The sequence below is a fragment of the Grammomys surdaster genome, unplaced genomic scaffold, assembly GCF_004785775.1.
Source record: "Grammomys surdaster isolate TR1022 unplaced genomic scaffold, NIH_TR_1.0 125950, whole genome shotgun sequence".
Classification (NCBI taxonomy): Eukaryota; Metazoa; Chordata; class Mammalia; order Rodentia; family Muridae; genus Grammomys; species Grammomys surdaster.
The window spans coordinates 1,095,352-1,123,142 of NW_021620771.1; the positions used below are offsets into that span (position 1 = coordinate 1,095,352).

Consider the following 27,791-nt stretch of genomic DNA (forward strand, 5'->3'; position numbering starts at 1 on the left):
CAAGTACAGAAACCATGTGCTCATCTCATTAGGTGCAGAAAAGGCCTTTGACAAAATCCAACATCCTTTCATGATAAAAGTCCTGGATAAGAAAATCTATGAATACAAGGGACATATTCTAATCTAAAGACAATATACAGGAGGCCACAGGCATCATATGCTAAATGGAGAAAAGCTAGAAGCATTTCTGCTTACGTCAGGATCAAGACAATATCCACCTTATCCATTCCTGTTCAACATAGTGCTTAAAGTCTTACCTCAAGCAGTAAGAAAGCAGGAGGAGACCAAAGGAAAGAACAAACTCAAAATTACCAATATTTGCAGATAATACAATTCTATACATAAAAGATCTAAAGAGTCCACCAGAAATGTCTTAAAGCTGATAAAATCAGCAAAGTAGCAGGACACAAACACAAAAAAATCAATCGCCGCCTTATGTGCATCTGATGATCCCACGGAGAAGGAAAGAATGGAAGTGATCCATTCACAGTAGCTTCAAAAACTTTTAAAAGGATGAATCTAAGTCATTGAAAGACCTGTACAGTGAAAACTTTAAAAAACAAAATTAATAAAGACACAGGAAGCCAGAACAAAAACCTCCCATATTTTTGTACTGATAGGATTGATATTGTGAAACTGACCATCCAATCAAAGCAATCTACAGATTGAATGCAGTCCCTTAAACATTTCAATGTGCTGGGCATGGTGACACATGCATTTAATCCCAGCACTCGGCAGAGGTAGGCAGATCTGTATGCATCGAGGCCAGCCTAGTCTACAAAGTGAGTTTCAGGACAGCCAGCGATGTTCCATAGAGAAACCCTGGGGGGAAAAACCTAACTAAATTAACTAACTAACTAACTAACTAAATAAATAAATAAATAAATAAATAAATGCAAGTCACAGAAATTGAAAAAAATATTTTAGAATTCATATGGAAGAACAGAAGACCCAGGACAACCCACATTCCTCTAAAGAATAAAAAGTACAGCTGCAAGAATCACTATCCCAGGTTTTAAGTTATGATATAGAGTTGTAGTAATAAAAGCCATATAATGATGTGTCAAAAAATAGACACACTGATCAACGGAATGGAATTAATGACCCAGAAAACTTCATAAATTTTACAGCCATGTGGATTTTGAAAAAGAGGCTAAAATGCCCATTGGAGATGACAGTGTCTTCCACAAATGGAACTGGTCTACCTGAATAGCTACAAAGAATGAAACATCATCCTTCTTTCTCATTCCTAATACAAGTCCAAAATAAAAAGTGGATGAAGGACCTCAGTGTAAGACTTGAGGCCCAGAACCTATTAGAGGAGATGGGCAATACTTTTCAACTAACAGGTGCTTGTGAGGGTGTTCTGTCAAGCAACTATTCACAAATGGGACCTCATGAAACTAAAACGCTTCTGTACAGCAAAAGACATCATGGTCCAGGTGGCAGCCTGTGGGATCTGTTCCTGGGCCTCTCATGGGGATTGTTTGCAGTGTACTCACTATTGAGAGGTGACTACACTATGAAAATAGAGTTCCGTGTCATCTTTGAAATCATGATCTCTTAAGTACCAGCTTTAGAGAATATAGGGGCACAAACAATAGTGCCTTGTGTACTAATGTGTAATCATTTGTGTGAGTGTGAAAAGAGACCCAGAAAAAGAAGTAGGAAACCATTAGAGGAGAGTAGCCTTTGGTCTGCTATCCTAACTTTTTCTGTAACCACACACCATACCCCTCTGTTGAATTCTCTCATCCTTTTGTTATTTTTTTCTGAATTTCCTGTTTTGTTGAACTTCAATTTATTTTGGCTATTATCGGCTACAATTTATTTTGAAGTTCATACCTAATGATTACAAAAACCGGGTCATCCGTGGGTCTGCTTATATTGCTTATTTTATTTCTTGTTCATTATTTGTTCACATATCATGAAACCATTTGCTCTGCTTAATAAAACCACGGTGCTTTCCAAAAACATTTTACAAGACTCCAGGCAATAATCTCCTCTGTCAGAAAGGGCTCATCCGGTTCTGCAGATGTTAGACCACAGGGGCAGGCACTTCAATCAGCCATGGGCTTTTCTAGTGGGAGCCTGTCTCTTGTTTATCAGTATCAGCATTTATTTAACCATTTCAAGTACACTTCCTAATAAAAAGTAAAGTCTACTGCCAGGCCTGACACATCCACTTATTAAATGTACATATAACTGTCCTGACCAGGTCATAAGCACTTTTGAGAATAGGAACTGTGTTTTTGCCTGCCTCAGCAGTATTCATAGCAACTAAAACACTCCCAGGCCCTTAGCAGAATCTCAATTTGTACAAGATGTTTTATTTTATTCTATACAGTGTAGCCAAAAAGGGGATTGCCCTCCGAAGAAATTCATTCTGCTAAGCCTTCTCAATATTGCTCAATCTAATGACTTTATACAGAAAAAGAATATTTTGTTACAGGAGCGAGTGTCTTTCAAGGACGTATGTGTGGATTTCACCAAGGAAGAATGGTATTTGCTGGACCCTGCCCAGAAGGTGCTTTACCGAGATGTGATCCTGGAGAATTATAGCAACTTTGTCTCAGTAGGTAAGGGGTTTGTTTTCTCAGTCAGCTGCCAGTCACATACATTTCCAAGGTTAGGAGGGAATGCTTATCATTTCCAATTTGAGGCTTCAGATTCAAGGGTCTGAGAAGACTGATTGCTTTTTGATCTGATAGTGGTGTAGTCTCACCTCTCTGCAGAATGTCGAGGACCTTCCTCCCTCCCTCCCTCCCTCCCTCCTTTCCTTCTCGCCTTCCTTCCTTTCTATATTTTTTTCTTTTTGGTATCTTTCTATTCATTTTTTTCAGTTCACAGAGCTAAGCTATTGAGTACCTGTCCTGTGTTATTTTGTCTTAACAGGGCATTGTGTTACTAAGCCAGATGTAATCTTCAAGATAGAGCAAGGAGAAGATCCCTGGGTACCAGAAAATGGATTCCAATGCCACCCAGGTACAGTAGTGAATTCACTGGCAAGGGAAAGTAATCTGTGTCATGGGATAAGACAGGTTACTACTGTCTTAGTGGGTGTTCTATTACTCTGAAGAGACACCATGACCACAGCCACACTTATAAAGGAAAACACTTAATTGGGTCTGGCTTAGAGTTCAGACATTTAGTCCGTTATCATCATGGTTGAGAGCACAGTGACACACAGGCAGACATGGTGCTGGAGAGGTAGCTGAGAGTTCTACACTTGGACCAGCAGACAGAAGGAAGAGAAGAGCTACGGGGCTGGCTTGAGCTTCTAAAACCCAACCAGGCGACACCTCTTCGTCCCTCTCAAGTAGTGCCTCTCCTTGGTGATCAAGCACTCAAGTCCATAAGCCTGTGGGAGCCATTCCTATTCAAACCACAACAGTTACCTTTGGAATAGCTTTCAGAAAGTCCTGTTTTACATCAGACCTTTGGAAATACCCAAGAACAGCATCCCACAGCTTGTCTCAGTGGCTCCTCCATCTGTCTCTCGTCCAGAGACACTTTTGCTTTTGTTTTGACATTTTGGAGTGATTTATTTTTACCTATAAATCCAAAGTCAGTTGGCTTCATTTTAGATACCTTTTCTTGGCAAGTTTCTCTTTAAGAATTGGGCACCCCCTCTCTGTCTTCTTTGAGCACCTTTCATTAGCTAGCATATCTCCAGGTACTTCTATTATTCCACTTACCAGATGTGTAATGGTGAACATTTACTGTGATCCAGTCATGTTCTGGGTAATTAAGAGAGTCATTATTATAGATATTGAATATATACTACAGTGAACAGCTGCATCATGTAGGTGCAGCTGTGTTTTTCATATATGTACCTGTGTGCACACACAGAGTTAGGTGGTGGTAAGATGATGAAGACAGCTTACACAGAGGGAGACTGAAGCAGGATGTGTACTAGTTAGCAAAGAGGTCAGAGAGAACGTAGATGCGGTCCATGCTATATATTATACTTCAATGGAGTAAGAGTGAACCATGGACTGAAAGTATTCTAGACAGAGAACTTGAGGTGCCAGGCCTCTAGGACAGGTTTGTTCTGCTTGAACAATAGCAGAGAGACCAGTGTCGTTGGAAAGCAGGGAGGATGGGTAAGACTCCTGGCAGTGATGTGAGTTGTATATCGGTGCTTCATGGAATATAGACTAATTCCATCTCAAGGGATGTAAGAAGCTCTGTCTTGAGTTAATGTAGACCAGACTGAATCATCAGACTTACTTTCATCTTCAAAGGATTTATCTGGCCTATGCTGTAGTTGTGGCATGTTTAGTGGGTGGGCACGAGGTAGGAGGAAGCACCAGCTAAGAGACTACTGTATATTCCAGAGGAGAGGGTAGTAGCTAAGACCTTCCCAGAGATGCTGAGAAGCACTGGGTTTCTACAGATATCTAATAGAGCCACAGAGATTGTTGTTGGATGAAGGGTAAAGGAATAGTCATACATGACTGGAATTCTTTTTCTCAAGCAACTAGACAAGATAGGAAGCTACTTACTAAGAGAAAATACAGAACAAACATTGGAAAGGATTATTATAGATTCGGTTTTAGACAGGAGAAGTTGGAGGTAACGGTTTGCTGAGGCTGGAACTTAAATGTGTCTACCTGAAGCCCTCATTTTAGATGGTATCATGGTCTGGGGATAGATGAAATCCAGAGCTGAGGTAGATTTCTTTGTAAAAATCCAGACAGTAAATATTTTCGGTGCAGTGTCACATAGAGCCTGGGTTGCTACTGCTGCTCTTCCATCTTTTTCCACCTGGTCCTCACACCCCCTTGTTCTTCCCACATCTCTGTTACTTTTTCTACTGTTTCCCTTAAAAAAATAAAATAAAAATGATTTTTCTGATTATAAGGAATTACCCTGTGCCATAGTTTTCCAGCCACCTTTCTAGGCTGTGGTTTTATGTCAGAGCAATCACAGGCTGGTACATCTTCATAAAGTTACTAAATCCATCCATTAGAGGAGGTGTAGGAGGAACAACCTGAACTATACAGAACCCCAAATCCGTTTCTTGAGGAACCAAGTAAATCCAACCTTCCATCTTACTAGTTCCTCCTCGTGGCAGCCGGGGTGGCCGGGGTGGCTGGGGTGGCTGTGGGTCCCCTGCACTACAGTGTTCACTCCCACTGGCTTCACCTCACTGGTTTCCTTTCAACTCCTGCACCTGTCGTAAGGGGCACTGTCCACTGACCTCCCTCAAAAGCAGACTTGCATCTGTGCTCGCTTCATTCCTGTGGTTGCTGTTTGCCTTCCTTCCCTTCCTTCTTCACATGAAGCATCCACTTTTTCTTTCACTAGCACATAGAACCACATTAAAGTCTTCTGCCACTGACTTGTACATGATTCTGTTCTACCTGGTTTATATTTTTTTCTTCTCTAGAATTTATACTAAACATCATAATTTCTGTCTTACTTAGGGATTCTTTAGCTGGGATGAAACCCCACAACCAAAAGCAACTCAGGGAGGAAAGGGTTTATTTGCCTTACACTGAAGGAAGCCAAGGCAGTAACTCATACCAGGTGGGGACCTGAAAGCAGGAGCTGATGCAGAGGCCATGAAGGGGTGCTGCTTCCTGGCTTGCTCTCCCCTGGCTTATTCAGACTGCTTTCTTATGGTTCCCAGGATGACCAGTCCAAGGAGTCAAGTGTGCTGGGCCCTTCCATGTCATTAATTAGAAAATGCCCTACAGGCTGGCCCTACAATGTGATCTGATGGAAGCAATTTCCCAGTTGAGTTTCCCTCCCCTCAAATGACGGTAGCTGTGTCAAATTGATGTAAAACAGCAAACTTCTTGGTGCTTGAACTATGTTTCTAGTCTCTCCTTTGTCTAAACTTTCAGAGTCTTTTCATCTTTTTTTTTTTTCAAATAATTAATACTGGATCTGTGAAGTGTTGAGAGGATTGTGTGCTTGCTGTATTCTGTTGGTGTTCTGAGTTGCACGAGTCAGTCACAGGAAGAGGGTCACTCCAGAGTGTAATCAGGCTCTGAGGCAGCAGGGAGCTCCAGCCTTGATGAACTGAACCTCCAGCAGCCACACGGAAGCACATTTATTGATTATTACATTAACGTTTTTTGGGTAAAACAAGTTCCTCATACCAAATCCCCTGATCTAATCTGTATGTTTCCTGAAGGAAAACCTCGTGGCCCTGCAACTTTAGTCCTTGCTGTGCACTGTCTACAGTACTCAATAATGCAAGACACTCCAGGGGTGCCAGACTGTCCTGTGACCAAAGTCATTAGAAAAACTACTCTATAGATAACAGAAAACATCACTAGAGAGAGATTTCTTTCTTTTTTTTTTCATCCCTCCATGTACATGTTTTTAATGTGAATGTTGAATATTGACTTAAATGTTTAATATAAGTCAATTGATATAAAATATTTGTTTGCTTATTTTGTTCTGCTAGGATCATCACCTTAATTGTTGGTCTCTGGGATAGTAGAGTGCTATAGAATTTTTAAATTAAGCATATGACTATTCATATGCTCGCATTGAGCACCAATAGTTAAGAATAGCCAGGATTTTTATGATAAAGTATATTGAAAGTCTCAGTAACAGATACAGAATTTGATGTTTAGGGGTCCTATATTTGAATAAAAGATACAGCTACATATTAAAGCAGAAAATCTAGAAATAAAGACAGACTTAAATACCCAGTATAGGACAATATGTATACTGAGGGTTTAGGAGTAACTAGGATAGGGAAGGTGCATATGAAGCAGAATAGAAGGTGATCTGTGAATAAACCCAATGTACTTCTTCCTTTGTCACATTTCTCAGATATTCTATGTATTCAAAACTGTTCTACTGCTCCTTTGTGGGTTTTTTGTTCCTTGGATAACAGCTCTGCTAACTTCTGTTTACTAGTTTGGAGTTTATTTCACCTTTTCTAGAGTGCTTTCCCACAGCATTTCAGGAAACTCCTCCTATAGATAAAGGTAAAGAAAAGAATCTCAGGAGCTGGAACGATGGCTCAGCAGTTAAGAGCACTGGCTGATCTTCCAGAGCACCCAGGTTCAATTCCCAGCAGCTCACAACTTGTCTGTAACTCCAGTTCCAGGGAATCTGACACCTCACACAGACATACATGTAGACAGAACACCAGTGCACATAAAATAAATACAAATAAATATATCTTTAAAAAGAAAAGAAAAAGCAGAAATCCTCTGATCCCAGGCTTCCAGACTGTCCTTTCGAACCTGAAGAAATAGGTGTTTCCAGAACTCTAAGTAGTTCATCATGTGCAGTGTAGAAAAGCCAGGCATTGATGGGGACCTCTTTTGGTGCTGTGTGCAAGGTGTCAGGCTCTTCCCCTGTCTTGTTCCACCCAGTGCAGTTCACTCTCTGAAACCTTTTGCCTACTGATCTTTACTGCCACTTTGCTGGTTTTCATTGTTTGCTGGGCTCACTTATCATTTTGAATATTGTGACTTCTGGATCAGTTAATGAATTCCCTATGAATTGAATTTCATTTTGTATTTTTGTGTTGAGTTTTGAAGTTTATAATGTTTTAAATATTATAATCAGTTCCCTATGCACAGCTGCTTCCACATCTGTAAATCCACATCAGTGGTTTCTGTTCCAACCAGGATGGGAAAGGAAACATACTAGATTCAGTTTGTATCAGGAAATGGAATCTAAAACAAAAGAACTATAAAAAAGTTTACATCCATTAGACATGTGCTAAGGCATTTTAGCTTCTCAGGTCGCTCCTCTGCTTTGTGGAGGGCCTTATTCTCTGTATGCCTGCTGTGTGCTTCCCCACCCTTAGTAAAAGCCTTTCTTAAAAAAAAGAAAGAACAAGTATTAAGATTCATAAGGTGTGGCAATTCTTTTTCTCATTTATAGAAAGGAAATGGAAAGTGGATGACCTATTGGAGAACAACCAGGAAAATCAAGGTGGACCGTTTTGGCCACTCATGCTCACCAACAAGACCACAGATCTAGAGAGCGGAGGTAACACAAGAAAAACTTCCAGTCCAAACATTGACTCTGTTTCTTCAAGAAGTTTTCTGCTCAAAGTATGTGACTCATGTGAGATGAATTTAAAGAATATTTCAGCTATAATTATTAGCAAAAAGAACTATTCCAGAAAGAAGCGTAATGAGTGTAGTATATATAGGAAACCACTCCCTGACAGTAGGCATGAGAGAATTCCTGTAGGAACAAAACCGTGTGACTATGATGGGAAAAGGACTGTCCTCGGCCTTTGTCGGGATCTCACTCGGCCCGTTACTGATCAGTCTTTTGAGTACGATGAAGCAGGGCGAGGTTTCCATGAGGAAGCGGCCCTTTGTAGAAGTCAGAACTCTCAGCTAGGCGAGACTCTTGATATGCACACTGAATGTGGAAGGACTTTTGTTGACAGTTTGAAGCTCAGTGTATCTCAGAAGACTCATTTGCATATGGAGCCCCATGAATGCAGTATTTGTAGAAAGTCCTTCTATGTGGATTTACAGTTTGGACCTCAGAGAGCTCTCTCAGGAAACAGTCCTTATGAGTGTAATGAGTATGAGAAACTCTTCTGTGACCAGTCAGCTTTCGTCGTTCACCAGGAAGCTTACACAAGAAGGATCGCCCAAGAGTATAGAGTGGGTGACAGAACCTGGGGAAAGCCAGCTCTCTTTAAGCATCAGATAATACAGATGGGGGGCAAACCCTATGAATATCATGAAAATAGGAAAATTTTCAGCAAAAAATCACATCCCACCCAGTCTCGAAGACCTCACGTGGGAGAAAAAACATTTGAATGTGGTGAATGTGGTAAAATGTTTTGGGAGAAGTCGAACCTTACCCAACATCAGAGAACACACACAGGAGAGAAACCGTATGAATGTACCGAATGTGGGAAAGCCTTCTGCCAGAAGCCACACCTTACCAACCATCAGCGGACACATACGGGAGAGAAACCCTATGAGTGCAAGCAGTGTGGGAAAACCTTCTGTGTCAAGTCAAACCTTACTGAACACCAAAGAACACACACTGGGGAGAAACCTTATGAATGCAATGCATGTAGGAAATCCTTCTGCCACAGGTCAGCCCTAACAGTCCATCAGAGAACACATACAGGAGAAAAACCATTTATATGCAATGAATGTGGGAAGTCATTTTGTGTGAAGTCAAACCTGATTGTACACCAGAGAACCCACACAGGGGAGAAGCCCTATAAGTGCAATGAGTGTGGGAAAACCTTCTGTGAGAAATCAGCTCTTACCAAACACCAGCGAACTCACACAGGGGAGAAACCCTATGAGTGTAACGTGTGTGGGAAGACCTTCAGCCAGAGGTCAGTCCTCACCAAGCACCAGAGAATCCACACGAGGGTGAAAGCTCTTTTAGCATCCTGAACGGTTAGCTTTTGCATGCCTGTCAAGTCAGTTGTACAGTTTTAAACATGAGCTTAGAGCCTGCCAAAGAAAATAACACAGAGTACTAGAAAATTCCATTTTGTTGGAATGCATGAAAGCTTTCAAGAAAATAAAACTTTCATTTGAAAGATTGTATTGAAGGGAAATTAGTCATATAAATAATATGAAATTATTATTAAATTGAAATTAAATTGTGTAATGTCTTCCAAATGTGTTTCAAAATTGTACTTTAAATATGATGGCTAATGTTAATTTTACTTGTGTTCATAGGAAAGTATAAAACTTAAAAATGAGTGTCTCCAGCATTAACCATACGTGTAAAGAACATCCGGTGTTTGGAGACCGTGTGTGAGTAAGTTAATGTAACAGAAGTCTAGGAAACCCTTGATTTATGGATTGGAACCCAGAAAGGAAGTGAGGAAGAATATGAACCCTTAGTTTAATAACCGTAATGATATACTTCCCACACTAAATACCACCAGCATCTTTATAGGTGGATAGGATTATGTATGTTTCTGGACATATTTGTGACTGTGGATCTAGATGTCTGTACATGTAAATATACTTGTATGCATGTACCTGTACACAAGTGGTGTTGTCATGAAGGCAGCTCATACCACTTAAAAGTGCTGATGGTTCTTAAAATGTCAGGAATTTTGTGGATTAATTGTTTAATATTACATGAAATTGCAGTTAAATTATACTGAGAGCAAAGGAAATAAATAGTCTTGTCATTCCTAACACTTTGCTGTATTTCACTGTTGTCTTTGCTGTGACCATTGGTCTACATGCCAAGAGTGCTGTGGAGTGGTGTACTACTGCATACTTCCTTCAGAGCCCCACATGCCATCCCTACTCTCATGTCCATAGCTTGGCCTTAGAGTATTTATACTATAGAAAGTGATGAAGCATGTGTCAGAGTGTGATTGTCCCAGAGAAGCTGTGTGCATATAAAGTATGTAGTAGATTTAAAACTTAAACTGCTCCTCTTTGTATTTCCTAAAATAAATAAATGGCTCTGGCCATCATTATCAAATTGCCTCTATAATAAAGAAGCCAAAGATGGTTTATTGAGCCTTTTAATTACCTCAGAACTATCCAGTTCTAAATACTAGCAGTCTCTTGATAGCTTGGTCAGTATATGCTTCAAGTAACATTGTTACATTCTCATATTCTCTCTCTCTCTCTCTCTCTTTCTCTCTGTCTCTGTCTCTGTCTCTCTCTCTCTCTCTCTCTCTCTCTCTCTTCATACACACACACACACACACACACACACACATTATCATAGACTTTTCACTATTCTGGACTATGAATAAGTATGGCCATTATTACCAAACTACCCATTTGATGAGGAAATCAAACAGTATATTTCTGAGACCTTTTCTTAGCTACCTCTATGTCAATCATATAAATGTTGTTAATAAAAATGCTATTTACGTGACTTAACTTGAGTTGTAAATGGTAATACTACACTCTACAAATTTAAAAATGGTAGTGTATAAAAATGGTAGTATATAATAAAATATTCATATTATACCCTTGGAATTTCATTGTGTATCTATTTAGGCATGATTACATGTAAGTGTAGTCCTGTGTAACTCAGTAATTATATACTTGTATTTAGAACTAGAAATGCCTGTATAGTCTCTCTCCCTCCTTTGTTCCCTCCTAGTACCCTCTGGAAACACACTGATCAGTGGCTTAAGAGATGCTGGTCACTTTTCCTGAGCTGAGTTTTCTCTCATTGTCTTCCTCTCCAGGTGGTTTGGGGAATGAATCCAGATTCGTCAAAGCTAACCATGGACGCTCCGTTCTGGCAGTTTTGCTTAGGTTAGAGAATGCTGTGCAATACTGGAATTGTTCTCAGTGATGAAGTTGTCGTAACAGGAAAAGATGAGAAGTCAAAAGAGACATGAAAAGAAATCAGACCTTTTGGTATGCATTTATAGACACCTGTACACGATGCTGGCATATAGTTTGTGGTCTGGATGGGCAGTGGTGACAGTGCAGACAGCTGAGCCAGATATGATGTCATGGAGTTGTTTAGCCCTTTACAAATACTTTATGTAGATTTCTGGGACTTCGTATTATTTACAGCAATACCCATTTCTTGTTTATGATTAGGACTGTGTGGTATTTGGAGATAAAGACATTCCAGCTAATACCAGAAATAACTTTTCCAAGTGCTAATATTCTGTATGTGGTTTGTAGGAAGAATTTTGTTTAACTATTTGATGTAGGGGAGGGTGCTTTTTAAAACCATAGTTCTTTCTGGTGGAAAACAGAATCCCTCAAAAAGATTTTAATGATGACTTTCATTAATGTGGTCCAGAAACAAGGGATGTTGAAACACACAGACAAGATGTAAGCTGGATTACCATTTCCCAGTTTAAGCTGCTGTCATTGAGGAGATACTGACACTACCAAAATCATGCCTCCGAATTGCTAGTACCTTACTTTGAAGGGTTACATTGTAAGATCCTATTTTTATTAATGCAGAAATTCATTAAGTAGAAACAAGAAAACAATCCTAAGAGCTGGGTTTCTTTAAGAAGATAAACAAAACCAACAGAACTTTGCCCCGCTAACCAAAAGAAAGAGATGACCCAATTAGTAATCAGAAATGAATAGGGAAACATTATACCAGACTTCAAAGAAATTTATTGTATTATAAGAAAATACTATAAATCCTTGTACTCCATTAAGTTGGGACATCTAAAAGAAATGGATACATTTCGAGGTTCATCCAAACCCCCAAAGTTAAACCAAGAAATGAGCAAGAACCTCAGCAGACCCATAGCACTAGGAGTCTGAAACAATAATTGAAAGGCCTCTGACTAAAAGAACTGAAGGCCTAGATGGGTTCACAGTAGAATTCTACTGGATTTCTGGGAAGATCTATAGCTACTATGTAACTACATTATTCAAACGAGCAGAGATAGAAGAACACCACCCCCAACCCCTTCTGTGAAGCCAGTATTACTCTAATACCCAAACTAGGAAAAGACACAACCCAAAGGAAAACCTAAGACCAATGTCCCTGAAGAACAGGAACTAAAAAACCTTCAATAAAATATTTTCAAACAGAATGCAGGTACAGAACAAGAAGATTAACTTGGGGCTGGAGAGATGGCTCAGTGGTTAAGAGCACTGACTGCTCTTCCAGAGGTCCTGAGTTCAATTCCCAGCAACCACATAAAAAAAAAAAAAGAAGATTAACTTGGTTTCATGCCAGAATGCAGGGATGGTCTACATCCATGTTAATAAATGTAATAAATAAATGGACTCACAAAATCACATGGTCATCTCAGTAGATACAGAAAAAGCCTTTGATAAAATCCAACATGTCTCCATGATAAATAAACATCCTAGAGAGTACTGCTAGAGTGAACATACCACAACATAATAAAGACTGTGTATGAAAAATCCACAGTCAAATTCATCCTACGCAGGGGGAAATGGAAAGCAATCTCCTTAAAAATCAGCAACATAAGAGAAGGAAACTAAAGGCATCCAGATAGGAAAAGGGAATTCAACTACTCCCTATGCAAAGATGATATGATGTATAGAAGAGTTCCCCAAAATTCCACGAGAAAACTTTTTACAAATTTTAGCAAATTGTTGGATTGCAATCAACGTACAAAAATCAATAGCCTTACTATATATCAACAGATATGCAGAGAGAGAGAGGTGGGGGGAGAGGGACAGGGAGAGGGAAAGAGGGAAGTGTCATGGGCACACTCCTATCCACATCTTCAAAGAAAATAAAGTATCTAGGTATAAACCTGTTGGAGATTGGATCTAATGTTTTGTCTTACTTTGGCTCCCAAAATCATGTCCGGATGCTGAGGGTCCCTGTTTCCAGTTGGTTTTTGATTGATCAATGACGAGCCAACAGCCAATGGCTGGGCAGGGTGAAAGAGGCAAGACTTTTAGGATTCCCAGGCAAGAAAGACAGAGGGAGAAGAAGGGATTCCACCATGAGAGGGGAATAGGTTGGACCATGTGCCATGAAGAATCCAGGAAAGTGGCCCCAGGGACCACTCCCCCAAATGGGTCTGGGGTAGCAGAGAAAAAAAAAAAAGATTTGGCAAGTATTAGTTCAAGAATACCAGAAGGGAGTGTATGCTAGCCACGGAGAGCTTTGGAAGTACGCAGCCCTTGAGCTAGTCAAGGCATAGTAAAATATAAATGCTGTGTGCACGTATGTGTGTGTGTGTGTGTGTGTGTGTGTGTGTGTGTGCCTTCATTCACGAATCTAAGCTCTTTGGTACGGGCAGAACACATTTGACCCACCGAGAACTCATAGTAGATTAACTATTCACCACTATATAAACCTAACCAAGGAGGTAAAGGACCTTTATGATGAAAAGTTTAAATTTCTGAAGAAAGAGACTGAGAAAGACACCATAAAATGAAGAGTTTCCCATGTCCATGAGTTGGTGGAATTAATATTGTGAAGATGGCCATTCTACTAAAAGCAGCTTACAGATTTAGTAGAATCCCAATCAAATTCCCCAGAGCATTCTTCAAAAATTTGAGGAAAAGAAATCCTGACATTCCTACAGAAGCACAAAAGATCCTAAATAGCCAAAGGAATCCTGAGCAGAAGAACAATGTCAGAAGGATTACCACCCCAGATTTCAAGATACGGTACAAAACTATAGTAATAAAAATTATAGTAATGGCACAAAACAAACATGTAAGCCCATGAAACAAAACACAGACACGAGTACACATAATTACAGACTTGACAAAGTTGATAAAAACATACACTGGAGATAAAACAGCATCTTCAAAAAACCTGACATCCACAGACTGAAGAATGAAATTAGAGATCCATACATATCATTTTCCACAAAATTTCACTACAAATGAATCATACCTGGTTTGGTATGAAACCTGACATGTGAAACTACTAGAAGAAAACTTAGGTAGATGATGTCGGTGTAGGGAAGGACTTTCTGAATAGGACTCCATTTGCCTAGGAGTTGTGGAACCTTTACGATGTAGAGCCTTGCATCTCACTGGCAGTGGCATTTGATAACTTATAGTCACAAACCATTTCTGGGTCTATGCTTCCTGTGTGCAGAAGATGTGATCTTTCAGTTTACCATTTCTACCAGCATAACTTCCCAGTTGTTATGGATCCTAATCCCCCTGTAGTGTAAACCAATCTACACTGTTTTTAAGTTGCCTCTGGTCCTCTTATTTTAGCACACCAATAGAAAACTAACTAATACATCGATTACTCCTCTACACTGAGGATGTAGCCCTTACAATGGCCCATTAGTAGATTCCTGGCTTCCACATATACCCCAAATTAAATACATATAATAGAAGATTTGAAATTATAACCCTGTCTTAGGGTTTTACTGATGTGAACAGACACCATGAATAAGGCAACTCTTATAAAGAACAACATTTGATTGGGGCTGGCTTACAGATATGGAGGTTTAGTCCATTATCACCAAGGCAGAAGAAGCATGGCAGCATCTGGTCAGGCATGGTACGGGAGGAGCTGAGAGTTCTACATCTTCATCTGAAGGTTGCTATACTGGCTTCCAGGCAGTTAGAATAGGGTATTAAAACCCACACCCACAGTGTCATACCTACTCTAATAAGGCCACATGTCCAAATAGTGCCACTCCCTGAGCCACACATATACAAACCATCAAATTCTACTCCCTGGCCCCCATATGCTTGTTCGAACACATGGGGCCAATTCCTAGACATAGCAAAATACAAAATACATTTAGTCCAACTTCCAAAGCCCCATAGTCTATAGCAGTCTCAACAGTGTTAAAATCCCATGTTCAAAGCCCCTTCTGACATTCATCCAATTACTTAACTGTAATCCCCAAAGCAAGACAGGAAACCAGCTGAGCAAACTCCAAACATCTTCATGTCTGATGTCAAAGTGGTCTTCAAATCTCCATCCATTTTTCATCTTTGTAGAATGCAACAAACTTCTTTCTCCTGGGCTGGAGTGGTTCTACTCCGTTAGCAGCTTTCCTTGGCAGGTATCCCACAGCTGGCATCTTGAACATCTTTGGGTCTCCAAGGTAACTTCAACTTCAGAGCGTCTTGTTCCAGAATTTGGTTTCTACACATGATCTTCTGGGCTCCTCCAAAGGGCTTGGGTCAAGTTTGAACCCAGGTAAACTAACAGGCTGGTATCTAGCATTACTTTCCAAGTTGCCCCCCAACAAAACCCGAGCCTAGCCCCAGTCTCTAGGCCAATCTCCAACAAGACCAGCATTTCCAGGTAACACCCTCAATAAGACCAGTGTCTCCAGGTTATTCCCCCAACAAACCTGCACCCCCAGGTTACAAGCCCACCCCATGCTTAATGACCACCAATGGAGAGGAGAACAGAAATTAAGTTTATGATATAACTCCAAGCACCAGCCAATTATGTTAAAGGCCAGAGTAGCTTTCCAATTAGATGCTTGCACATGTACTCCCTGCTTGCTGCTTACTATAAAGACTTGCCCTGATAGACATTCGGGGCTACCACCACCACCAAAACCATCCTGTGTGATGGTGGTGCACTGGGGAGGCCTGAGCTAGCTTGAATAGAATGAAGACCCTGCTGTGAGTTACATCAGATCGGCTCCTGTCTGTTTTTGGGGGGATCACTAATGTTTCCCTGGCACAACACCCTCTGTAGCATCCTAGGTTCTGGTTGACTCCACTCCGTTGCTGCTGCTATTCTTGGTGATCATCCATGGTACTGGCATCTCCAATACTCTGGGGTCTTCTGCTGCAACTAGGCTTCACCAATAATAGCCTCTCAAAAGCTCTCTTCATGGTGCCAAGCCTCAAATCCTTTACCTGACTTCTTCAGTGTTGGGCCATCAGCTACAACTGAGGCTGCACCTTTATCAATGGCCTTTCATGGCCTCTCACAGTGCCAAGCCTCAGATGCTCTTTATACCTTCAAAACCGGGGTGCCACCTAGGTGACTCTTACATATTACCAAGTCTAGCTGCAGCACAAGCTATAACTTTGGTTATATCTGGAACCCAGATTCTCTGAACTCCCAGAAAACGCTTCCCAGAAGATTTCACCTCAGTGATGGTGGTCTCTTCTTAGCCACCACTAACTCCGTAGCTCCAGCTCACCAGCATCAGTTGTCCCAATAGTCCCTTCTATTCTGGATTCTAAAGCCAGAGCCACATGGCCAAAGCTGCCATGTTCTGCTGCTTGTTGGGGCTGGATCATGGCACCCTTGTTCTACTACATTATCACTAGCTTTCTGTTTTTGAACTCCTTCACTGCCTAATCTTGGCTGTCCTGGAACTTGCTCTGTAGACACACTATTTTTGAACTCAAAAGATCTCCATGCCTATCTCCTAAGTACTGGGATTAAAGGCATGTACCACCATGCCTGGACTTAAGCTTTTCTTCACCTAGAACTTGCTGTGTGCTAGACTGGCCTTGAACTCAGAGATCTGCTTGTCTTTGCCTCCTGGGATTAAAAACTTGTACTACTATGCTGGATTTAAATTTAGCTGAGTGGGATCTTGTCCCAAGGTCATTACTCCCTTAATTCAACTTAATATCCTTGAATACAGGATTCAGCTCCATTTCATTTTCTAGTGCCATCAGGAAGGAGGCAGAGGCAGACAAATCTCTGAGTTCGAAGCCAGCCTGGTCTAGAGAGCAAATTTCAAGACAGCCAGGGCTATACAGAGAAACTCTGGCTTGAACCCCCCCACACACACACAAATACTACCAATGACCAAAAATGGCCCTATCTGTGTCGTAAATGTGACTTGTCTATTTAACTAGAAACACAAACTGTTTACTCAAAATTTTTTATTAAGGATTACATAGAACATATTCTTCAATATCTCGGGACTCAAGAGAGCTTACTCCCAAAGACAGATGCCACATCTGTCTGGCACACCAAGTCCCAGCATGCCCAAATGTCAACATTCACACCACATGCCCTCACACCTTAACTCCAGTGTCTCAGAATTAAAGTGGATCCCACCCCCTTTGTTAAATGCCATGTCTCTCACCCAAGCCCCTTCCCCTAACTCTCAGCATCTTTGGGCATCTACCTTGTAACAGAATATTCTGTAGCTCCATGTCTTAGCCATTGGGTTCTAAGGAACCTTTTGGGGTAACAAAACAAACATGCTAAGATCTCTTTAGTGTGCCTAAGTATCAAAAATGTCCTTACTGTTTTAGTACCCTAAGAAAAGTCCTGATTTGTCTAGTTACCTTTCAATGTTCACTTGACACAGTCTAGAGTCATATGATCATCCAAGAAGAGAGTCCCAGTTAAGGAATTGCATAGATCTAATTGGCCTATAGGTATGACTGGAGGGCCGGGATCTTGATTATTGATCTAGGATAGCCAGGCTCACTATGGGTACCACCATTCCCTGGGCAAGTGGTCCTGTGCTGTATAAGAAAATAAGGCAGGTATAAGCCTAATGATCGAGCCAGCAAGCACCGTATCTCTATGGTGTCTGCCCTGAGTTCCTCCAGTGTTAGACTGTATGAGAAATTTCTCATAGGCCACATTTGGTGCTTTCAGCTAGGGGGATAGCTGCCAGCCAGGATGATCCTGTCACAGGTTGGGACTGAGGGAGGTTTGATTTATTCAATAGGCATCTCTGTTAGCCATTTGTCCTCAGTTTAATGAGATCTGACATCCCAACCCTTTTGCTGATGGTAGAGGGCAATATAGTCTTTTCTATAACTACTTCCTGCAGAAATTTGGGCATTGCTCTGGAATGGGCAGAAAGGCTAGATGATGGTCGGAGTGACAGTCAAAGGACGGGGAGAGAGAAATAGGAGGGCCAATCTCACAGGCTGTAATTTGCTAAACTTTTGATTTTGTTTCATAATTTCCATATGAACCTTTACAGCTGTTTTGTGTTGGTGTGCTATTAAAAGTTACAAAACGGGGGAGCTTGAGGCAACTGAATCCATGTTTTGCATGAACATGTTATTTTGTGGAAACCTGAGTCCATATTCCCTTTGGCGCAAGAAAAAACCTCCTTGTTATTCTCTTTGAGATGTGAGCTCAGTTTTGAGTCCAGCATAGCTGTAGCAAATAACTGGGACTGGGGGTTTGAGGGCTTCTCCTCAGGCGGGACTGGACTGAATAATGGAAGGCAAGGCTGAACACACAGAGACACAAGACAGACATAGACACACACGCACACAAAATGGCAAGCTAAGACGTTTCTTGAGAAAAAAGCCCTCTCCAGGAGCATAGAGAACCCTGCCCTCAGCCCGCCGGTCCTGGCACAAGAGGGCAGTAGAGAACTGAGAAAACCGTGAGGACAGCTCTGGCTGCACAGTGAGCCTTAGCCTGTTGGACCGTAGCCGGTGGGGCGGCGAGATTCAGAGCTTTCATGGACTGGCGAGGACTCAAGCGCCCTTCCAGCGTTCCTCTGGTTCTCCAATGAGCGAGCCGGGGCACAGCGCCGCGCGGACCCTCTGAAGCCAGGCCGCGCTGGCTGAGAGCCGGATTCTAGAATGTCTGGGGAAGGTTTTCCGGAGGGACCGGAAGGACAGTGCGGTCTGGTGCGAAAACTGAAAGCGCACTCGCGCAACCCTCAGCCAACCAAGGGCCTACTTCCGGTTTTCCCCTGAAAGTCGTCCGTCCACGTTTTTTTTTTTCTTCTCTCTCCTGTTTCTCGTTTCCCTCCGACGGGTACAAGCGAAGGACAATTTCCGTTTCCGGTGTCGTGCCGTGCTTGCAGTCTTTAGCGGTTGCTGCTGTGAGCCTAAGTGCTTTCGCGAGCCCCGTGGTCGCCGTCAGTCGGATTCCCGGTGAGATTGGTCCTCGGTCTCCCGACAGGCTGTTCCCAAGCTGCGTCTGGCCTGGAAAGAAAGTTTCCCAACCGCTGGAGAGGTGCTCCCGGGACTGCGGAGGGAGTGGGTTTGTGCTGTGCGGGACTCTGAGGAGATGTGATTGGGGAGCGGGTCACTCTAACAGGGAGGGGTCTGCCCGCTCTGTTGCTTGTACTTTTCCCAGCAGAAATAGAGCACTGGGAGGGGGAAAATGTGCTTCCTCCAGTTGCTGGGAGGCGGGTCTGTCCAGCACTGTTCTGATGTTTGAAACTTTTATGTTTATTTTCCTTTAAATTAAAAAGCCACTTCAGCCTAAGCTGTCTAGTATAGTAGGCACTAGCCACATCCGACTGTTGAAGTTTAAAATTAATTAAAACTTAAGATTGTTTTCAGTTTCCCGAGGTACGCTTGAAATTCTCTGTAACCACGTGTAGTTAACAAGCTACTGTATTGAGAACCGCAGATAGAATATATTTCTGTCATCACAAAAATGAATACTGTCGGTGGCTTCAACATAAAACATAATAAAAAGGATAGTGTTGGTGCTGGTAACTCTTACACTTTATGGTGTAAGAAAGAGAAGTGAATTTGAAGATACTAGCTAAACATTTTCTACCTCTATTCAGAGAACAAATTTATCAGCACTTGAACATGTAAATTAAATCACTGCCTTCCCATGTTGCCCTGGTTATAATATATTACCACCACTATGCCACCCTGTTCCAGGTAGGTAAGACTTGTTTGTAGTTGATAAGTAGCCACCATGGAGGCCAACGATCACAAGAAACACAGAAAGAAGCACAGTGGGCCTAAAGCTGAGAAGAAAAAGAAACGGCACCTGCAGGATCTGCAGCTTGGGGATGAAGAGGATGCCCGGAAGAGAAACCCCAAAGCCTTTGCAGTGCAGTCCGCTGTGCGGATGGCTCGGTCCTTTCACAGGTATGTTTACTTGGGGTTACTAGGAGCCTGTCTCAGATGACATTCGCCATGTGAGTCTAATTCAGGTCGGAAGGAAGGACGTAGGTGCCGTAGTAGGCATGCCATTTGGCTTTTCCTAAAATGTCAGAGCTCTGCCAAAGAAGCATTTTCCCTCTAACACCTGCCCTTTGCCTTTGCCCCCTTTTTCCTCTGTTTTGTTTCTGTCGTCCTTTTTTTTTTTTTTGTCTTCTTTTTTTTTTTTTTTTGTCCAAGAGGAAAAAGAATTTATAAAATTTAGGTCACAGAAAAATCTCCTAAACTTTAAATGTCTCCATGGCAATAAAAGTGTTGGTGGTGTCCCCTCCCCATATCTTTCATTTAATGTAAAATACTAAAGTAGCTGTATTTAGGGAGATAGTGATATATAGCCCGCAGTTTCCTTTAAACATTACCGAATTGAATTCTTTCAACAGCATTAAGAAGTTAGGAATTATTCTCATCTGTGGATAAGAAAACAGATTCAGGGCACAAGTTAAATAGCCAGTTGATACACCCTATCTCCTACACCTCCACTTGTGTTATAACATATTGTCACTGTGGTTGCCTTTTATCCTCCTAGACAATAAAGCCAAATCAGTCTCATTTATGATGTGCTTGATTACTAACTTTATTTTTTAGTCATCTGTTTTATCTTTACTGAAGACTAATTTTTGGGTGAGGAGGGGGTAGAGGTTAACCAGTTAAAGTAAAGTTAGTCGTATCCATGTATTATCTGCTCTCTATACCGTCTGTACTTTAAAAGGATTTTTTGTGTTTTGGAAGTAAACTTTCCGTTTTGTTTTATTTTTGTAAACAAATAGGACTCAGGACTTAAAGACGAAAAAGCATCACATTCCAGTGGTTGACAGAACGCCACTTGAGCCCCCACCGATAGTGGTGGTGGTGATGGGGCCTCCAAAAGTTGGGAAGAGCACTTTGATACGATGCCTGATTCGGAATTTTACCAGACAGAAGTTGAGTGAGATCAGAGGCCCTGTAACAATTGTGTCAGGTAGGGAGTGCTCCCATAGACTGCTGTGACAAGTATTGTTGCCTGAGGGGTTGCTGTTTGCATAAGCAGAATATATAACACGGACATTGTTACATCCGATTACCAGGTGTTTGCATTTATTGAATTGCCTATAACTTCAAAGGTAATTTCTTAGACATACCAGTGTTGATGTGCATCTCCTTAGTGTGACTGGTTGGTTGGCTTTGCCAAGTTTGCTTCATGGAAAGGCAAAGGACTGGGCCTAGTTGTTGTGAGCACACTCATTTAACAATAAGTGAGCTCCCATAGACTGCACACATCTGCTTTCCTTCTCAAAGCTACTCTTAGGAGAATTTGTGTGCTTTTGGTTTTTGTATTTGAAGCAGGGTCTCTCTATGTAGCTGTGGTCTCCTGGAACTTGGTATATAGACCAGGCTGACCTTGAACTCACAGAAATGAGAATATTTCCTAACATCTATTTCCACAGATGAGAATAGTTCCTAACTTCTTAATGCTGTTGAAAAAATTCGATTTGGGATTAGAATTTGGGTGCTTTGGTGAGAAAAAAAAATGAAGTAAATTCTCTAAATGATAATGGTAGAAACTGACGGAGTAGGACATTTCTTTATCTTTGGGATATCTGTGATCACTGTATTTATAGTAATAGTACAGGAGCATGTGACTGTCCCATGGACATACCGTTAGGTTAGGTTTGATGTTGTTTTTAGCTGTATTGAGAGTATAGGAAAATGTGATGGAGACAGCGGCCTGTAGCTCAGCAGGATCATGGTCATTACTTATAAACTCTATCTAGAATTGTACTGAAAAGGTGTATGGTGTTTTACTGGATACAGTCAAAAACGTGAGCATTATAGAGTTAACAGATAGGGCATTTTCAAGTTTTTTAAAAAGTAAAAGTTTCATCCTTGTACTTACAGGTAAAAAGCGCAGACTTACCATTATTGAATGTGGGTGTGACATCAATGTAATGATTGATCTAGCTAAAGTAGCAGATCTGGTAAGTCAATAAGGGTGGCGAGTGTGACTGTGTGAGGTTATTTATTCCATTTGTAGGGAAATACTTGTAATTATTAAGGAAAGATAGAATAGAAGTGGTTGAAATTATGGCAGCCTTGATACTATCAAAAAAATGAGGTGCACATGATGAACACATTCTAAAACCTAAAGAAAAGCATAGGGTGAGAAAATAATGGGCAAGATTAGTATATGATACACACACACATACACACACACGTACAAGACAGGATTATGTCTATATCCACATGCATGCACACACATGCTTGCTTGCACAATGCCTGCCATTTCTTGAATACTTCCTAGGTACTACGGTAGTGGCTTTCTGTAAACTTAGTTCACGTAACCACCAGTGTGCTCATTCAGGTATTACGTGCACTTTACATGTAATGAAATGGAGGCTCCCATCAGTTAAGTTCATTCTTTATTTTTCTTTCTTGTTTTGTTTTGAGACATGATTTCTCTGTAGTCCTGGCTGTCCTGGATCTACTCTGTAGACCACGCTGGTCTCAAACTCAGAGATCTACCTGCCTCTGCCTCCTGAGTGCTGGGATTGAGCGGGAATCTCCATTCCCTTTTCGTTATATAGAGTACTCTTTGTATCACTGTTTGATAACTTCCTACATGTGTATACAGAATTTGGTCATTTTCACCCTCCATTATCCCTTAACATCTCCCTCTCCTACTGAAATCCTCCCAACTAGATGCCTTTGATACTTTTTTGGGGTTTTGTTTTTTTGAGACAGGGCTTCTCTGTGTGGCCCTGGCTGGCCTGAAATTCACTGTGTAGACCAAGCTGGTCTTAAACTCAGGGATCTACCTACTTCTTCCTCCTGAGTGCTGGATCAAAGGTGTGTGCCACCCACCTTAGCGGATGACTTTATGTCTATTTAGTTAAGGACTTATTTGACCCACAGTGTTTGATTGTGACTGCTTATGTGAGTAGGATTATTTACTGAACACTGGCTCCTCTTCCCAGTGTCCATTAACTTCCCATAGCACATGAAAGAATGCTGATGATCTCAGTCTTGTCCAGGTCACAGTGAGTTTTTGAGTACACTCTTCCCTATCTTCTGGCTTTTAACATTCTCTTCACCCTGTCTTCTGCAATATTCCTGAGCTGTGGAGAGGGTGATACTGATGTCTTGTTTAGGGCCATGCATTCTATAGTTGTTTTACCAGCCATGAACCTGTATTAACTGCCACCACTTGCAAAAAGGATCTCTGAAAAAAGATAGGAGTCAGACTAATCAATTTTGTTGTTGTTGTTTGGTTGGTTTTTTGTTTTGTTTTGTTTTTGATTCCTGATACAGGGTCTCTCTATGAGCCCTGAGTACTGGCCTAGAACCTGTTATATATACCAGGCTAACCTCAACCTCAGAATACTCCATGTTACTGTCTCCCGTTATATATAACTACTTAGAGGGCAGTCTGACACTGTTTCCTTTTAACAAAACACCAGTAGTAGATTCTCCTCAAGAGCCTATGATCACTCCAGCCACAGGCTCTCGACCAGGTTTACAGTGCTAGCCATGAGTTCTGTAGAACAGGCCTCAAATTCAATCAAAAGCAGTTGATTACCAGCACAGTGGTCATCTGAGTGCTGAACGTAACTTGCCTGCCAGGTCACCATTGTAGCTCCTGGGCTTCACAGCTGGGTAAGACGGTTGATAATTTCCTCACTTCCCCTCAGCAACTTGCACATTCCATAGGATTTCCATTCTTAATGATTATGGTAGGGTGAAGTGGTCAGGGTTTATCAATAGAAAACCTATATAGTACTAATTACAAGAAAAGCATAGAGCCTGAGTTGGGTTTTTGAACTGATAGTTTTCATTACTTTTTTTTTAAGCTGTCTCTTAACCTAGCATGACAGGCTAACAGAACTGTGTGTCTTTCTTTCTTCTCTCTCTGTGTGTTTAAGATTTATTTATTTTATATCTATGAATGATTTGCTTGCATGTGAATCTGTGCATGTTGTGCGTGTCTGGTGCCTGCAGAGGTGAGAAGAGGGTGTCACATCCCCCGAAACGAGCTATAGATGTTTGTGAACTGCTATGTGAGTGCTGGGAATTGAACCTGGGTCCTTTGCATGAAGAAAAGAACAAGTGCTCTAACTGTTGAGCCATCTCTCTCTGGCCACATCAACCTGTACGCACACACGCACACATACACACACGCACACACATACACACACAAATTTGGGTGTTACTCTTAATACAATGTAGAATAAGCTTTCAGGCTTGTATTTTTAAAATGACTGAAATACTAATAATTTCGTAATTTTGAGGACATGAATATTAATGGAGATAACCTTTTGTAAGATTATTTTGAGTATTTAAGAAAACAAGTGAGTGGCTTGGTGTGACTTTGGGCTATTATTTGCTGACTCTTGGTCTGGGTGGAGTATATTCATGGCTTTAGTGAGAAATTGTGTTCTGTTTTTAGGTGCTAATGCTTATAGATGCCAGCTTTGGGTTTGAAATGGAGACATTTGAGTTTCTAAACATCTGTCAAGTACATGGTTTTCCTAAGATTATGGGAGTTCTCACTCATTTAGACTCCTTCAAGCATAACAAGCAACTCAAGAAGACAAAGAAGCGATTAAAGCATAGATTCTGGACAGAAGTCTACCCGGTAGGAAGAAAATCATCATTGGATCCTATCACTTTTAATCCTTTAAAGTAGCCAGAATGAACATAACATATGTTCATAACATCTCTAGGGGTTTCCTGTATGCATGTGTTTCTAGTCCTTGGCCTGTTTCCTCCACATGGTCTTTGTCAGAGCCTCTTGGTGTATCTTGTTTGCTTCTGTGCATACACATGAGACAATGCACTTATTCTGTTGGTCATGGCTTGATACAGGTGTATCTCGTTTGCTTCTGTGCACATACAGTGCACACTATTAGTTATGGTTTGATGCAGTGCTTCAGAAGTTTCTGCTAGCTAAGCACCAGGACCTATCATTTCTCTGTTTTGTACTGCTGTGGCCTATTGGTCACAAAATCCTTTCTCTGCTCAGGAACCTCAGTGCCTTCTTCACATATACCAGTGTTGGAGAGAAATTTGCTTTGTGAGGCCCTCACATGACAAGTCCTGAAGAAGGCGGCCAGCTTTGAAAACATCATGACAGTAGCTTCTAATGACCTTGCTTTGTATGGTATTGACATAGGTTTAATTGGCATTCATTCTTACTTTTTCATGTTTAGGGTGCCAAGCTATTCTACCTTTCTGGAATGGTGCATGGAGAGTATCAGAACCAAGAGATTCACAATCTGGGCAGATTTATTACAGTTATGAAGTTCAGGCCTCTCACATGGCAAACTTCTCATCCGTACATCTTGGCAGACAGGTAAAATACAAATGTGAATTTCTTTTCTTCCCAATCTTTGTATTTCTTTTTAACTCTTAAGGTTTAAGAAAGATCAGTGATACGGTCACTGGAAGATGCAGTTCTTTATAGAGTGAGTGATTATGGAATGTTTACAGTGCTGGGGTGCAGCTCAGTGCATAGAGGGCTGAGTCCCAGCATTGTTCTTTTGTTTTGTTTTTCCTTTTCTTTATTGTTTTGTTTGTTTGTTTCAGACAGGGTTTCTCTGTGTGGCCCTGGCTGTCCTGGAACTCGCTGTGTAGACCAGGCTGGCTTTGAACTCAGGGATCCACTTGTCTCTGCCTCCTGAGTGCTGAGCTTTAAGGCATTGTCACTTTTTTAAAAAAACAAAGCAAAACACCAGATACCAGAAAAAGGAGAAGATTTGGGGACATCCGTGACGATGTCCTTGTGCCCAGGGCTCCAGTTACTCAACACCCGTTCTTTGTTTTTCTTAATACTTTCTCACCCTGGGGTACCCTTTCTTAGAAGAATCCAAGCTAACCAAAGGCTCAGCCAGCAGACTAATCTTAACTCTTTCATAAAGAATTTTTCTAAACATGTTCTCTTCTTTTCCCTGACCCAGTGAGGGTGTCATCTCCCTTAGAAGTGCCATGTGAGTGTATCACACACAGAGCCAGATGGAAGCATTCATGTGTCTGCTGCTTGTTCTCTAGTGTGGACCATGCTTTCTTGTTTCTCTGTTTTGTAGTTTTCTGAATGGTGTGCTTAAGGAGCAAGACTTGGTTTTGTGGTGCTTGAGATTAAACTCTGGGCCTCATGAGCTGCCCAGTGTTAAACCACTGAGCTATGCTCTCAGTCTGTGAACAAGACTTGTCAACACATGAAGAGAAGTATACATACTTTTTATGTTCCTTCCTGCCATGTGATCATATTTTATTTTTTTAGGATGGAAGATTTGACAAACCCTGAGGATATCCGCACCAATATCAAGTGTGACCGAAAGGTCTCTCTTTATGGTTATTTACGAGGAGCCTACATGAAAAACAACAGCCAGATCCACATGCCAGGTATTGTTGTCTACTGTAAAGCACTCGATATTTGTACCCTCTTGGAACACTGAAACAGTACCAAACGAGGAAGAGCCATATTCTGGAATTTTTAAAAATAACCCAGCTATGCATCATCAGCCAAAAGTGTTGATTGAATGCAGTATTATCTAGCTAGCAAGGTCTTCTGCTTAGTGGTGCCTTTTCTGTGTCTTGCCTCAAGCCTTCAAACGGAGGAATGTTTTTTCCAATAGTTGACACTTACTTGTTTTTTGAATACTTGACTTCCTGCCAAGTTGCTTCCTGGGTTCTGTCTTCCAGGTGTAGGAGATTTTGTCGTCAGCGATGTCAGTTTTCTCCCAGACCCCTGTGCTCTTCCAGAGCAGCAAAAAAAGCGCTGTTTGAATGAGAAGGAGAAGCTGGTCTATGCTCCTCTCTCTGGAGTTGGAGGTGTGCTGTATGACAAAGATGCTGTCTATGTCGACCTGGGTGGCAGCCATGGCTTCCAGCCAGAGGTAAGAAGTGCTCTCTTCTGAATTATTCTCTACAAGTCTTTTCTCACCAGATATCGTGTTCATATTCTCCTTACTGAAGCTTTGTCCTTTTAATCCAAGTTTATGATAAAACAACTGATTATAAAGGTGTTTTCTTCCCATTGTACTAAGAGAAAATAAAAATACTATCCTTCATACTCTTCAGATTTGAAGTTCAAAGTTGTTGACACTTCTCCCAGCACGATGCCTGACAGTGCAGTTTCTAGGTCTACAGTGCTCCTTTAGTCAGTCAGCCTGCTTGATTGCCTGCCTGTCTGTCTGTCTGTCTGTCTCTCTCTCTCTCTTTCTCTCTCTCTCTCTCTTTCTTTCTTTCTTTCTTTCTTTCTTTCTTTCTTTCTTTCTTTCTTTCTTTCTTTCTTAAGACAGGTTCTCTATATAGCCCTGATTGGGCTGTGTTGTGTGTATGTGTGTGTGTATGTGTATGTGTGTGTGTGTGTAATTGGTGGTATTTTTATTCATAATTTACAACGTATAAAAATCAAAATTAATTAAATCACATTCCCTCTTCTCCTTTCCTCCAACCCCTTCTATTCCCCCTTCCCTAAATATGTGGCCTCTTTTTCTTTGATTATTATTGTTGCTTATAAGTATATTCTTGTGTGTAAATGTACATATATAAGTATAACAGAGTCTATTTGGTGGTGGTTGTGTGTATTTGAGTTTA

At 41.2% G+C, this 27,791-nt stretch overlaps 2 protein-coding genes across 2 annotated transcripts in view; both read left to right on the forward strand.

Annotated features, from left to right (window-relative positions):
- The window catches only part of LOC114609243 (zinc finger protein 248-like), a 28,507-nt gene extending 18,993 nt beyond the window's left edge, over positions 1-9,514 (forward strand). Inside the window, exons 3-5 of the mRNA XM_028753566.1 lie at positions 2,453-2,579; positions 2,896-2,985; positions 7,867-9,514. Of these exons, the coding sequence (XP_028609399.1) occupies positions 2,453-2,579; positions 2,896-2,985; positions 7,867-9,365 (1,716 nt within the window). The 3' untranslated portion in view covers positions 9,366-9,514. The remainder of the gene's footprint in view (positions 1-2,452; positions 2,580-2,895; positions 2,986-7,866) is intronic.
- A 9,590-nt stretch (positions 9,515-19,104) lies between these two features.
- Bms1 (BMS1 ribosome biogenesis factor) overlaps positions 19,105-27,791 on the forward strand; it is a 33,545-nt gene continuing 24,858 nt past the window's right edge. The window contains exons 1-8 of the mRNA XM_028753576.1: positions 19,105-19,269; positions 19,935-20,147; positions 20,987-21,177; positions 22,095-22,174; positions 24,640-24,828; positions 25,403-25,545; positions 26,473-26,594; positions 26,895-27,088. Coding sequence (XP_028609409.1) covers positions 19,972-20,147; positions 20,987-21,177; positions 22,095-22,174; positions 24,640-24,828; positions 25,403-25,545; positions 26,473-26,594; positions 26,895-27,088 — 1,095 coding nt within the window. The 5' untranslated portion in view covers positions 19,105-19,269; positions 19,935-19,971. The remainder of the gene's footprint in view (positions 19,270-19,934; positions 20,148-20,986; positions 21,178-22,094; positions 22,175-24,639; positions 24,829-25,402; positions 25,546-26,472; positions 26,595-26,894; positions 27,089-27,791) is intronic.